This window comes from Carcharodon carcharias, chromosome 21, assembly GCF_017639515.1.
Source record: "Carcharodon carcharias isolate sCarCar2 chromosome 21, sCarCar2.pri, whole genome shotgun sequence".
NCBI lineage: Eukaryota > Metazoa > Chordata > Chondrichthyes > Lamniformes > Lamnidae > Carcharodon > Carcharodon carcharias.
Genome location: NC_054487.1, coordinates 65,186,041 through 65,198,391, shown reverse-complemented (window position 1 = coordinate 65,198,391; position 12,351 = coordinate 65,186,041). Strand labels below are relative to the sequence as shown.

At 39.4% G+C, this 12,351-nt stretch overlaps 1 protein-coding gene across 3 annotated transcripts in view; it reads right to left on the bottom strand.

Annotated features, from left to right (window-relative positions):
* tmtc2a (transmembrane O-mannosyltransferase targeting cadherins 2a) overlaps positions 1–12,351 on the bottom strand; it is a 193,186-nt gene that overhangs the window by 22,032 nt on the left and 158,803 nt on the right. For all 3 annotated transcript variants that reach the window (XM_041216307.1, XM_041216308.1, XM_041216309.1), the window contains 2 exons: positions 11,122–11,203; positions 5,869–5,983 (listed from right to left, as the gene is read on the bottom strand). In XM_041216307.1, the coding sequence (XP_041072241.1) occupies positions 5,869–5,983; positions 11,122–11,203 (197 nt within the window). The remainder of the gene's footprint in view (positions 1–5,868; positions 5,984–11,121; positions 11,204–12,351) is intronic.

Genomic DNA, 12,351 nt, shown 5'->3' with positions numbered 1-12,351 from the left:
TATAAGATCCTGAACGGTCTTGACAAGGTGGATGTGGAAAGGGTGTTTTCTCTTGTGAGTGAGTCCAGAACTAGGGGGCACTGTTTAAAATTAGGGGATTATAGGACAGAGATGAGGATTTTTTTTTCTCTTAACGGGTTGTGCAACTTTGAAACTCTCTGCCCCAGAAGGCAGTGGAAGTGGGGTCACTGAATATTTTGAGGCAGAGGTAGATAGATTCTTGCTAGGCAAGCAAATCAAAGGTTGTTGGGGGAGATGGGAATGTAGAACTGGGAACAAAAACAGACCAGCCATAATCTTATTGAACGGTGGAGCAGGCTTGAGGGGCCAAATGGCCTGCTTCTGCTCCTATTTTGTATGTTCTTATGTCCGACAATGAGGATGGTGAAGGGGATGGTGATGACAAGGGCCAGGATATCCTGGAGGCACAGGCAGAGGCCAATGCAATAGTACAATGCGGCAGACAGGCCCGTGACAATCTGATAGCTACCAGATTCCAGGCAGGGGAAACTGCCGACACATTTCCTTAACTATTTGGTTTTCTATCCTCTCCTGGCTAGTAAGCCCCAGCACCGTTTTGGTTACAGACGTTATACTTTGCTCTAATGTACCTTGAATTATGATAGCTGAGTTAAGCTGCACTATTTAATGTCTGCCCTGCTGGTGGTTTGATCCTTTGCATGTGCCAAACTGTGCTGATGTACAGAGCCCTGGCGCTAAATGCATGTATTAGAGCTTGCAAAGCACTCCGTTCTCCCGCGACCTCAGACACCTGTCAGGGGAATTGAGATTTTTCCCATGCTCTCTCAAAGTCCGTGTGCATGGCAACTTGGAAACAATATCAAATCTAACCTCGGCAGAGGTGCACTCATGTCACCCTCACACCTGCTCCCAGTGGCAGAGGGCAGGTTTTGCAGAGAGGCCTTTCAGGTGGAACCAGATAGATGGATCCACAGGGAGGAGCAACATGAGAATACCATTTGTCCCCGCGAAATCATTCCTCCATGCAGATTGATGAGGGAAGATCGTGTTCCTGCCCCCCCAAATTGCCACTCATCCATAGTAAACCCATATCCCTTGACATCTTTATCATGCTGAAAAGTTTTGAGGTTTCTTTGGAGTACATTCACTCAGAGTACATCGCCTGCACTACTGCTTGTTGAGTAGCAAGCACTCCGGACCCTCCAATCATAGAGACTCCTACAATTCTCAGTCCTAAATGGTCTTAGTATTAGTGCAAGACTGTGATCATTCTGGACACCCAGCCAGGTTAAATATCTTTCCTGCATGGACCCTGCAGAGATCTGTTAGAGCTGCTGATGCATCACATGGATAGCCTCACAGTCCTCACATGGGTCCAGCACATAAGCCCATTCTACTCTCGCTCACCTCAGGGACTAAACCCCAGTCCTTCAATGTGGTCTGGTGCAGTTTGGTTGCAAACCCTTTATGCAAGGTCTACTGCAACAAGCAGGTCAAACAAATCTCCATGCGAAATAAAAACAGAAAATGCTGGAAAAATTCAATGGGCAGAATTTTACAGGCCCATTTTGGCAGGGGCGGGGCCGTAAAATGCGGCCAGACATTCTAAACCCCATTGGCTTCAGTGGGAACGTAAAATCCCGCCCAACAGGTCTGGCTGCATCTGTGGAGGGAGAAACAAGAGTTTAATGTTTCGAGTCCATAAGACTCATCTTCAGAGCTCTGAACTGCATGAGCAGTTTAGGAGCATGCATGCCAATGCCAGCTGCTGAGCCCTCTCCAGTAAGCAATTAACAAGCAGGATGTCCTGTAACTGATAGAACACAGAGCATGAAGTGGATGGCACACATTCAGTGCACATGTCCCATCTACTGCTAAGTCCTTCAACTCAAACTCCTGTCTGACATCCCTGTGCACTTGCACACTCACACTGCCTGATAGGAAAATAGGAACATGGGGGCAGGAGTAGGCCATTCAGATGACCTTATGAGTGTCACTTTGCAGTAAGTAGTCTATGCCACTTACCCTGGTGGAACACAGCAGATCAGTCATCCTTTTTCTGCACTGCTGGGCAGTTCTCCTGTGAGTCTCATAAGCACTAACCTCCGCTGCAACCTCTGTCCAGGCTGCCGTGGTAAAACAGGAGGGATTCCTGCTGCCATCCCTGGGAAACAGCAGCTCCAGCCTTTCCGGGAAGGCCTGAAGGAGATTCTCCAGGGAGCTTTGCTGAACGGTGGGGCCACATGTTGCCTCCTCTGTGACATTCTGGTCTTGGCAGAATTTGGAATGACAGCCAGACTGATGCTTCTGGCCTGCAATGAGTGAATGGCTGTCCCGGGTGCCCTTCAAATATGGCGACTGGTGACTCCATGAAGTAACAGTGAAGATGGCAACTTCCTGCCTGCCCACCGCCAGAATCAGCGAGCTCCTCACGAGTGCATATGTAATGAGCTGAACAGTGCAAGATCGTGCATGGTTAGCCATCCTGCATCTCCCCTATCCCCAGCAGAAATCACCCCCACTTCTGTGCCCACCACCAAAGTTATGCTCTGGAATGGAAGATTCCAACACAAGAGTAGAATTAAAACAGATGACAAATCAGAAGGAAGAATATCAGTGCAGATACTGGACTGGATACTGAGGTAATGAGTTCAAATCTCACCAAAGGCAAGTTGTGAAACTAAATTCCACAAATTAGGTCAACTTGGGACTAATACTAGAAAGATGAGCACTAAAACTGCTGAACTGCAGTAAAAAATCGACTAGTTCACTAATGTCCTTCAGGGGAGGAAACCTATAATCCTTGCCTTTCTCTCCTGCAATGATGTACTTGAACCTTAAAGCCTCAGAATAACTAGAGATGGATTAAAAATGTCACCTTGCCAATGTCACTCACATCCTGGGAACAAAAATAACATCTTACATCATTTTTAGCAAATTTAACTTCGCTCTGTGTTCTCAGTGGAAACATGTTACCTTTTTGCTGCAAAATAAATACCAATTTCAATGGACCAGATTTGTGCAGTTCTTCACCTCTATAAAGGCTGCCTCCAATCAATGATGTACACATGTGAGTGTGCTAGTACAAGAATCACTCTGAGTATTTGAAAAGCAATTTATTAATATTACATCTATTAAGCCAGGATAAATATGTGACTTAAAGCCTCCCATTCAGACAGTTTCTACTTTGCTTGGCTTGAACGTACTTCCCTTACCCATGACTTTGATCCTCCAACTACTGCCATTTTACTTTGAAATGGCAGCCAAAACTATGTTGTGCCACATAAATGAAGCTTCAAAGTCAAAATATACTGTTTCATTGTAGCCCTGATCTAAACTTTTACAATAGTCAAACAGTATGATCTCACCTCAAGTTTATTTTCAAATACTGACACCTTTAACATTTATAGCCAATACCTTTTCATTTCTGCAAATGACTATTACTCCTCAATCTTCCTCAACAGTCCTGATCTTACAAAGAAATGTATTTGTTTTTGTGAAGCTGAGAGTGTACTTGCAATAACATTGGTGATAAATTCTCCACCATGAGGTGATGTCAGCTCGACATGTTTACACACTGGCTCTGTTGTAGTATCCCAGAGATTGAGAAACTATTTTTCCTGAAATGTTACATGAAAATCATTGAAGATGTTGAGTTAGCAGTATAATATACAACAATATGTATATGAAATTAAAAAGGAAACCTTTTGGATTCTTGAAACACTTAGTTGAAGGCTTACATGCTATCAACAGCCATATTTGTGGGAGAATTAGACTGAGGTCAAATAACTCCTGTGCTGCCCAGTCGTTAATGGTGCTGCACTCTGAACTGAGGGTGGGACAGTCAGGTCTCAGTTCAGAGTGCAGCACCATTAATGACTGGGCAGCACATGAGTTATTTGACCTCAGTGTGATTCTCCCACAAATATAGCTGTTGATAGCACATAAGTCCTCAGCTAAGTGTTTCAAGCATCCAGAAGGTTTACTTCTTAATTTCATATACTTATTGTTGTATATCTGCTAACTCATCATCAACAACGATTTTCATGTAACATTTCAGGAAAATTAGTTATGGATCTGAAGTAATACTCTACTGCAAGTTTGGCTGCTATTTCACATGACATTAAAATGAAGTACAAGTGCTTATGTGACTTAGCAGCACTCACCTGTTTACCATCAAGTGTATCCTTTCATCGGGAACTGTGAATCACATCAGAGTAAAAGATTTCCTTTTCACAATTCCCTACGCTATGTGAGTATTTGTTATTACTTCTAAGATTTTTACATTTTGATAGGATATAAAAATAAATTAAACCATGCAGTTTATGAAAAAAGTGACTGTGTGTATTGTGCTCTGTAATAATGATAAATTGAGTACTTTGCAAAGATTATTTAGTGAATACAAAGTGAACATGATGAATGTAAAAGGGCTGAATTTTGAGGTATGGGGTTTCACCATATGCAGTCTATACTTGACGCAGCTTACAGGCAATTAAATCAGCATTCAAGATGTGCATGGTGTGCTTAAGCCTGTTTTTGACTAACATAAGAAATAGGAGTAGGAGGTGGCCAAATGGTCCCCTGAGCCTGCTCCCAATTGAATAAGATCGTGGCTGATCTTCTACTTCAACTTCACTTTCCTCTCCTATTCTCATATTCTTCAATTCTCTTAGTGCCCAAAAAGCTATTGTTCATAATTTTGAACATACTATTGCCTGAGCATCCACTGTCCTCTGGGGTACAGAATTCCAAAGATTCGCAACACTCTGAATGAAGAAATTTCTCCTCATTGCAGTCCTAAATAGCCAGTCCTTCATCCCGAGACCATGATCCTTACTTCAAGTCTCCTCAACCAAGGAAAATAGTCTCTCCTGTCACATCCTCTAAGAATTTTATATCTTTTGATGAGATATAGATAAATATCTAAGCTCAGCTGAGAACATTTAAGTCAGGTGAGATGTGAACTACTATTTGCTGATTCTCAGAACAACATCCAAGATTAGTGCATTCTTTCAAATTTAATATAATGGTTGGAGGGCATTTGCAAGCAAACAGAAGTTAGATCTGGAGTTGTATTCTATAAAAGTTGTCTCTCTGGTCTGGTCATGGCAGCAATTATGAAGCCTGCCAGCTTAAACATAAGCCTTTGTTTCTCCTTCAAACACTGATCAATGTGAAGTATATTTTATTCTTGGAGAAAACCGTTATTCGTTTTTTCCACAAACTCTAAGCATAATTGCACCAGGAATTAATGCAGAAGTAAATATTGGTCTATTGACTCAAGAGAAGGAATTGACTTAATTTATAGGCCATGCTGTTGTGGATTACCTGCTTACTGTCTATTTGAAATGATTTTCTCCATATGAACCAAAGTTAGTAATGGATGCATTTGTTCCCAATTGTGGTTTTTTTACCCACTCCACTTACTGACTCCCAGTGAAAACTAATATACACTGCAAAAAAAGTTAACTTTGGTCATTTACAAGTGAACTTCATTAGAAGACAGACTAGCTGTAAAAGTATATAGTATATCATTTCCTTTCTCCAAATACTTCATGCCAGCAAAGCACTTACTACAACCTGCCCTTCAGAGCTCTATGCAAGGTCACTCAGATCAAGTACGTATGTTTTTCTAAAAAATGCTTTAGCACACAAGACATCCAACTTAAATTAGGCACAGAGGGATACAGAATTACGGCATGATGTTGCAGCTTTTTAAATGGATTTGAAAGTCTGCCACATTGAAATATTAGCCCCTAAATCTTTTTTTTTAGAAAAATGCTTATTTTCCCTCCAAATTAATGTCATATAACAGAATCCATAGTGCCCAACAGTCTAATTTAAAATGCATTTCATGATGCAACCCATTATTAGGAAGGAACGAACCTGAGCATGTGGGCTGCATTAAAGACAACATCAAATTCCATACTATCCAGTTCAGCTGCTCTCTCTGCCATCTGAGCAGCTTCCACCAGACGAGACTCCTCTAACAGAAACTGACCTATGAGAAAACATAAAAATACAAGTGTTTCTTAGGAACAGAAAAAGACCATTAGAATCGACAGCCTTGACTCCTTTTCAAATATCAGACCATCCAACTGGGGCCAAATCCTCTCCTAACATGGCAAGGATCTAGCTTTGCTGGAACTCCACTCTTACCAGAATCCTCCTGTTTGGCTTGCAAGGGATAACACCTCTATCTGCCACTTACTAGTCAAATGGAAAGGAGCAGAACCAGGGACTCCCTATGCCCAGCTATCACATTTCCAAATTTTGAGGTTATTTCTTCACAGAAAGAGTTTGAAAAAGGAGTTAATTTTAATACCGTGAATTATCCCAAGTTTCTAAATAAAAGCAACTAGGTAAAAGATAGTATTTTAATAGCAAGTTCTCTCTCTCAGGGACTAAACAATAAGCATTTCATTGGTAACCTGGAAAATGCTGTTTACAATGTTTCTCCAGTGTTTCTGTGGATCTTCTTATGAAGACACATAATACTATTAGGAACAGCCCTGAGGACTTGTATAATATCTTGGGCAGTGCACACAAACTATCAAGGGCAAAACGGCTAAACAACAATTCATTCTAAAATGGCTTAGAAACTTATTACTAATAATATTGTGTAAAACTCTGGATTTAACAGTGATTCCAAAGTGTTACATTTTTACCATTCCAATCTCAACAGAACATGAACAGCTTTAGAGAAGAAAATATTGAAGACAGCCTTAAAACTGAGGATTGTACAGTTTAGTTACATGTTTAGTTTATCAATGCCTGTAAGAACATTTTTAAATTTCTATATTCTGTGTTTGTATTTAACTTTAATGTGTGATACGTGGCTGTTAAACAAATCGTTAAATTGATTTCATTTCCAGTGATCTGAGGGTGAAAATGACCTCAAAGCAGTGCTAAGTTGGAGAGGGGCCAGCCTTGGTTCAATGGTAGTACCTTTGAATCAATAGGTTATGAGTTCAAGCCCCAATCCAGAGACTTGAGCACAAAACGAATGCAGTGATGAGGGAATGCTGCACTGTCAGGGGTATTGTCTTTCAGATGAAATAGTAAACGGAGCCCTTGGTTCATAAAGTATCCTAAGGCACTCCATTTTGAAGAAAGGCAGGGGAGTTCTCCCTGGTGTCTCTCAACCAGCACCATTATCTGGTCATTATCACATGACCGTGAGATCCTGCTATTCATAAATTGTTTTTGCTTGTAAAGTGCTTTGGGGTGCACTGAGGTCATGAAATGTGCTATATAAATGCAAAGTCTTTCTTATTTATAATATTGAATAATTTAAAACATCAGGTCCTGAAATTACATGGGGCAGCAACAAAAAAATGCCAAGTGTCATTCATCTGAAATTTCTCTCTCCATTCATTCAATAGACTCAAAATTTTATACCACTAATTTTATTTTCAATAGGTTAATACCTTTAATGGAAAAGCAGAAAGACAAATATGACACAAATGCATTAAGAATGTGTCTGCTAATGTTCGGCAGTGTAGTCTCAAAGCTATAAGCCAGTATCATTAATGAACTAAAATGCAGAAGTGTTGTTGTATTATACATTTTCTTGTTCCAAATCTGCTGTCAGTTATCTTCAATGAGTTATATTTTGTCCCACTGGCATAAACAGAAATGTAAACTGGCAGTGGCAATGCCTCTAGAAATGTTGTGCCTAAACAGTTTATAATCATAGCTTTAAATGGAAGGTCAAAGAGAGAATTCAAAGAGAAATTCCACAGTTTCTATTTAAATACTAATCAAGGTCTTTTGAAAATCAGAATCTTTTAAACAAATACATGTTCTTCAATTGAAGTTTCCCAGCTGAATTTGAAACCCTATGTGGCACATTGTATGTCCTTCAATTCAGCTCTATCCAATCTATAAACACATATGTGATCTTTAAAATTTTGACGTCTAATGGGAGTATTACAAATAAACTAAAATGGTTATACTTGATTATTATTTTTATTGTCATTTAAGGGTAAATTACTTGATTATTTTATGTTTTATTCCTGATCTCAGGCCATGTGCCAATAATGGCTTATAAAGCTATTTCGACACAGCTGCTAACAGTAGTCCAAAGATGGTTTGACCTCGGTGCCATGCAATTCACTTTATTTCACAATAGTACTCCAATATCCCATTTACCATGTAAAGACCACCAACTATATTTAAGTACAATCCAAAGAGTAACCTATTTTGCAATCCATTATACAAAAGATAGTACTTGCAAGTTTTGATCAGGAGGTTTAGAATTTTTTTAAGCTTAAAGTTTTATTTAGGGTAATTGTTTCATTACTCACTCATTTACGGGATGTGAGTGTTGCTGGCTAGGCTGGCATTTATTGCCCACCCCTAACTGCCATTATCAACAGATCAGTTAAAATATATGGCCATCCGGGTCAAAATCCTGAAACTCCTTAACTAACAACACAGCTGGTGTACCTACAGTATAAAGGCTGCAGTTGTTCAAGGTGATAGCTTATCACCAGCTTCTCAATGTTAGTTAGGGATGGGCAGTGGCCAGCAATACTCACATATGTGATCTTTAGAATTTTGATGTCAAATGGGAGTATTACAAATAAACTAAAATGGTTATACTTGATAGGTGCTGCTAGGAACTAATTACCTAGAGCTAAAGGGTTGGGATAGATGGAAGGCTAGAATAGATGGAGCTGTCAGGATAGATACTCTGGCAATTTGTTGAATTATCTTTAGGCCTCAATATCACATTCTATACAATGCCCTTTAATGATTAAATAATTGTGGTAGATTCATGATAGGACAGACTGCTAATTCCATGAATGAATACAAAAAAACAACCTAAGCATCATGTTGCCAAATTGCAAGAAAAACTTCATTATATTCTTTAAACACCGTCTAAATGTGGATATTTTTGTCTCTAAATCCTTTTCTCTCAATCCAGTCATCAAAACCAATACACCAATACCTTAAGTATTGGATGGCATCTCAAGGGCATAAATTGAACTAAGTTGTTCTAATTTTGTACAGGTCATTGAGAAGACCCCATTTATTATATTGTGTAGTTTTGTTCACCATACTGGAATGTACATCAATAAAGTAAAAGAAACAGGTTCACAGATGAGCAAGAAAGATTGACATATTTAAGTAATAAAGGAAGACTCAAAGTTGAACTTGTTTTTAATGATGGAATAATGATTAACAAGGACATTGATCTTTAAAATCTTGAGAAGTATACATAAATTAGATATAAGTGGGCTACTTTCTTTGGATTTTGACCACGGGGCTATAGGATACAAGAAGAAATCGAGCAGGCCTCAAGGAAGAGTTATTTCCGACCGGATACAGTAAGAGGCAGTTAGAAAATAAAACTTTCAGCAAAGGTAGTTACTGTGGTTGATTAACTCCTTTAAGAAAAGAGCTGATTAAATATCTAATTAGGAATGGGACTGAAGGTTAGATGTAGACAGAGGTTAGGCTTCGAAACACAATAGGTGCTGCTAGGAACTAATTACCTAGAGCTAAAGGGTTGGGATAGATGGAAGGCTAGAATAGATGGAGCTGTCAGGATAGATACTCTGGCAATTTGTTGAATTATCTTTAGGCCTCAGTATCACATTCTATACAATGCCCTTTAATGATTAAATAATTGTGGTAGATTCATGATAGGACAGACTGCAAATGGCACATGGACGGATCAAGTTTGATGGGCAAAGTGGTTGAATACCAGTGGCAGTGGAATGAAGCCCTTAAGTAGGCATTAATTGCCCACTCAGGGGCCTCAATTAATGTCAGGCGGAGGTGAGAAGATGGCAGGGTACCCACCCTCACCCGCCTACCTAATTAAAGGCCCCCATGCCTCAAAATTTGCTGATGGGCAGGAGCATTAAATTCCACCCAGATGAAATATTAAATCGTGTTACCATCTGGCCTCTTAAGTGGAAATAAAAGATCCTATCGCAATATTTGAAAAGAGCACAGAAGGTCTCCCAGTTTTCAAGCTAAATGTATCCTTCAGACAGCAGCGCTAAACACAGATTAGAAAGATAACTAGCCATGGACCCCAAAGAACCATAGGCATCTTTCTCCATTAGAGAGGGAGACAATTTACCTGGTCATAAATTTCATTGCTACAGGTGAGAACTTGCTGTGTGCAAATTGGATGCCGTAATTATAAAGTGGGTCCATTTCAAAAGTAATTATTTGGCTGTAAAGTTATTTGGGCCATCCTGTGGTAATTAAAGTAGATCAATTTCAAGTTCTGGGATCCAAAGTGACCATATATGGAGACAGCAGCAATACAGTCAAGACAAGGCTTCCAGTTGCCTGCTCTACAACCCATCATTTGAATGAAGTATGGAGGGCATCCAACATTATTCTGCACTTGAAAAAACAATTTGAAAAATCCTTGATGTGGAGCATTGCGCTATATGGGTGCGAGAGCTGGGCCCTCAATAAGGCTGATGAGAAACTGATCACAGCTTTTGAAATCTGCCTCTGGCAAAGGGTCCTTCAAATCAACTGGGCAAGGTGAAGAATCAATGAATTTGTCTGCAGGAAAATCAGAGTCCCAGCATCCCCTGGGCTTTTGACTGAAGTGAAGAAGTGGAAATTGAGAAAGCGCAACTACTGGAAAAGGTGGGGTGAGAGTCTGGTTGGCCACAATAGAACTTGAAACATCAGGAAAGAGCAGGCCAGGTCAGAGAAGAACTGGATGAGTGGAGAACATCAGAAACTGGATGGAAGGAGGAACGACAGTGGTGTGCAGGATGTATAGTGAACAGATAGAAACGGCTACCACCCTTGGTGGCCAATGCCTAAGTATGGATGGATGGAGGTCATGAAAGGTGCTATTGAAATGGAATTTATTCTTTCTTTTATCAAAGAAGAGCAGGCAGCTATCCCAAGGTCTTGGTTAACATTTATCCTTCAACCAACACCATGAAAACAGAGATCATTTATCTCATTGTCATTTGTGGTGCTCTGCTGTACACAAATTAAGGCCACAAAATTATAGCTTTTACACTGCAGATGAATTAATCAGCCATGAAACATTTTGTGACATCCTGTGGGCGTCAGTGGTGTTTTGCAAGGTCTTGATCCTTTCTAAAACTAAGGCTAAGTTGAACACCGAGTTAAAAATGAACTCACCATAATGCATGTAGCAGTTTCCTTTTGCTGGATCAAGCTGAATGGATCGCAAGAAGTACTTTTCAGCTTCTTCCTTACGTCCCTTTGAATTAATAAAATAATCATAATTCAGACACAGGCTTAAACATCACACAGCTTTCGTCTTAAGTCATTGAACAGTGAAAAAAGAGCCTAGCTAACACATTACCTTATAATAGATTCCAAACACCTATGAGTGCACACAAAATTTTGTGTATATATAAATGTTAAAATAAACATCTATGCATTCTTTCTGTCAAAGGTGATTATTTTAACATTTATATATGCACAAATTTTGCTCATGTATTATCTATGTCATAAACAGAATTTACCCAGTCCTGAAATATTTTAAATTAAATCCTCCAACAGGTGCATTCAAACCGACAGAAACATTTTTCAGTTGCTGAGTTCCAGAGTCTCACTGTAAATGGCAAGTGATTCTTGTTATTGATTGAGATTAGAACACACCAAATCAGGTTACTCTATAGCTACTAAATAAAAAGCCTATCAATGAGAAAAATTTAAAGAAAGTTCAATGTCCATGTTGTTTCACTTGCTGAAGGAACTAATGCGCTTTACAATTCCCCACACAGCATGAACCCGGATCATCCTGTCAATTTAGGGTGGATCGCTCCCTCAAAGGAAATGAAACTGGAGGCTTAACCCATGGTTGTCAATGTCATCTAACTAGCTCATGATGCCTGGGAAGAAGGTTTGAGTTTTTTTTTATATTGCTTAGAGAATTGTGTGCAAAATGTAAGGGAAACCCTATAAGGAAGAACCAAAACAATGTACTGTACATACAGTGAGCTGCAGGCGTTGGATAATGTTCTTAAAGATGTTTTATTCTTAAAGAGATATCGTCTTCACAAAAATGATTTGACCAACTTATATAATAATAGTAAAGCTGCTGCAATGTTACTGTTCGCTTCAATAGCCTATGTGAGCTAAAACTTAAAGTAAAAATGCAGCCAGACCAGGGAGGCAATTATTTGCCTGGATCCCCCACTATTCTAAGAGCTAAAGAAGCCACTAAGTATGCATTTCTCATATAGGTATACAGACAGATATAGTTAGCAAGATGAACAGTGGAAGAAAGAGAGTCATACTCCAATTGAAAATGAAATGCTGCATCCTTAAAAATGTTAATTACAGAAAAGTTGTGATTATTAATTATTGCATAGTAAAATGATCTGTTAGGTAAGTATTTAT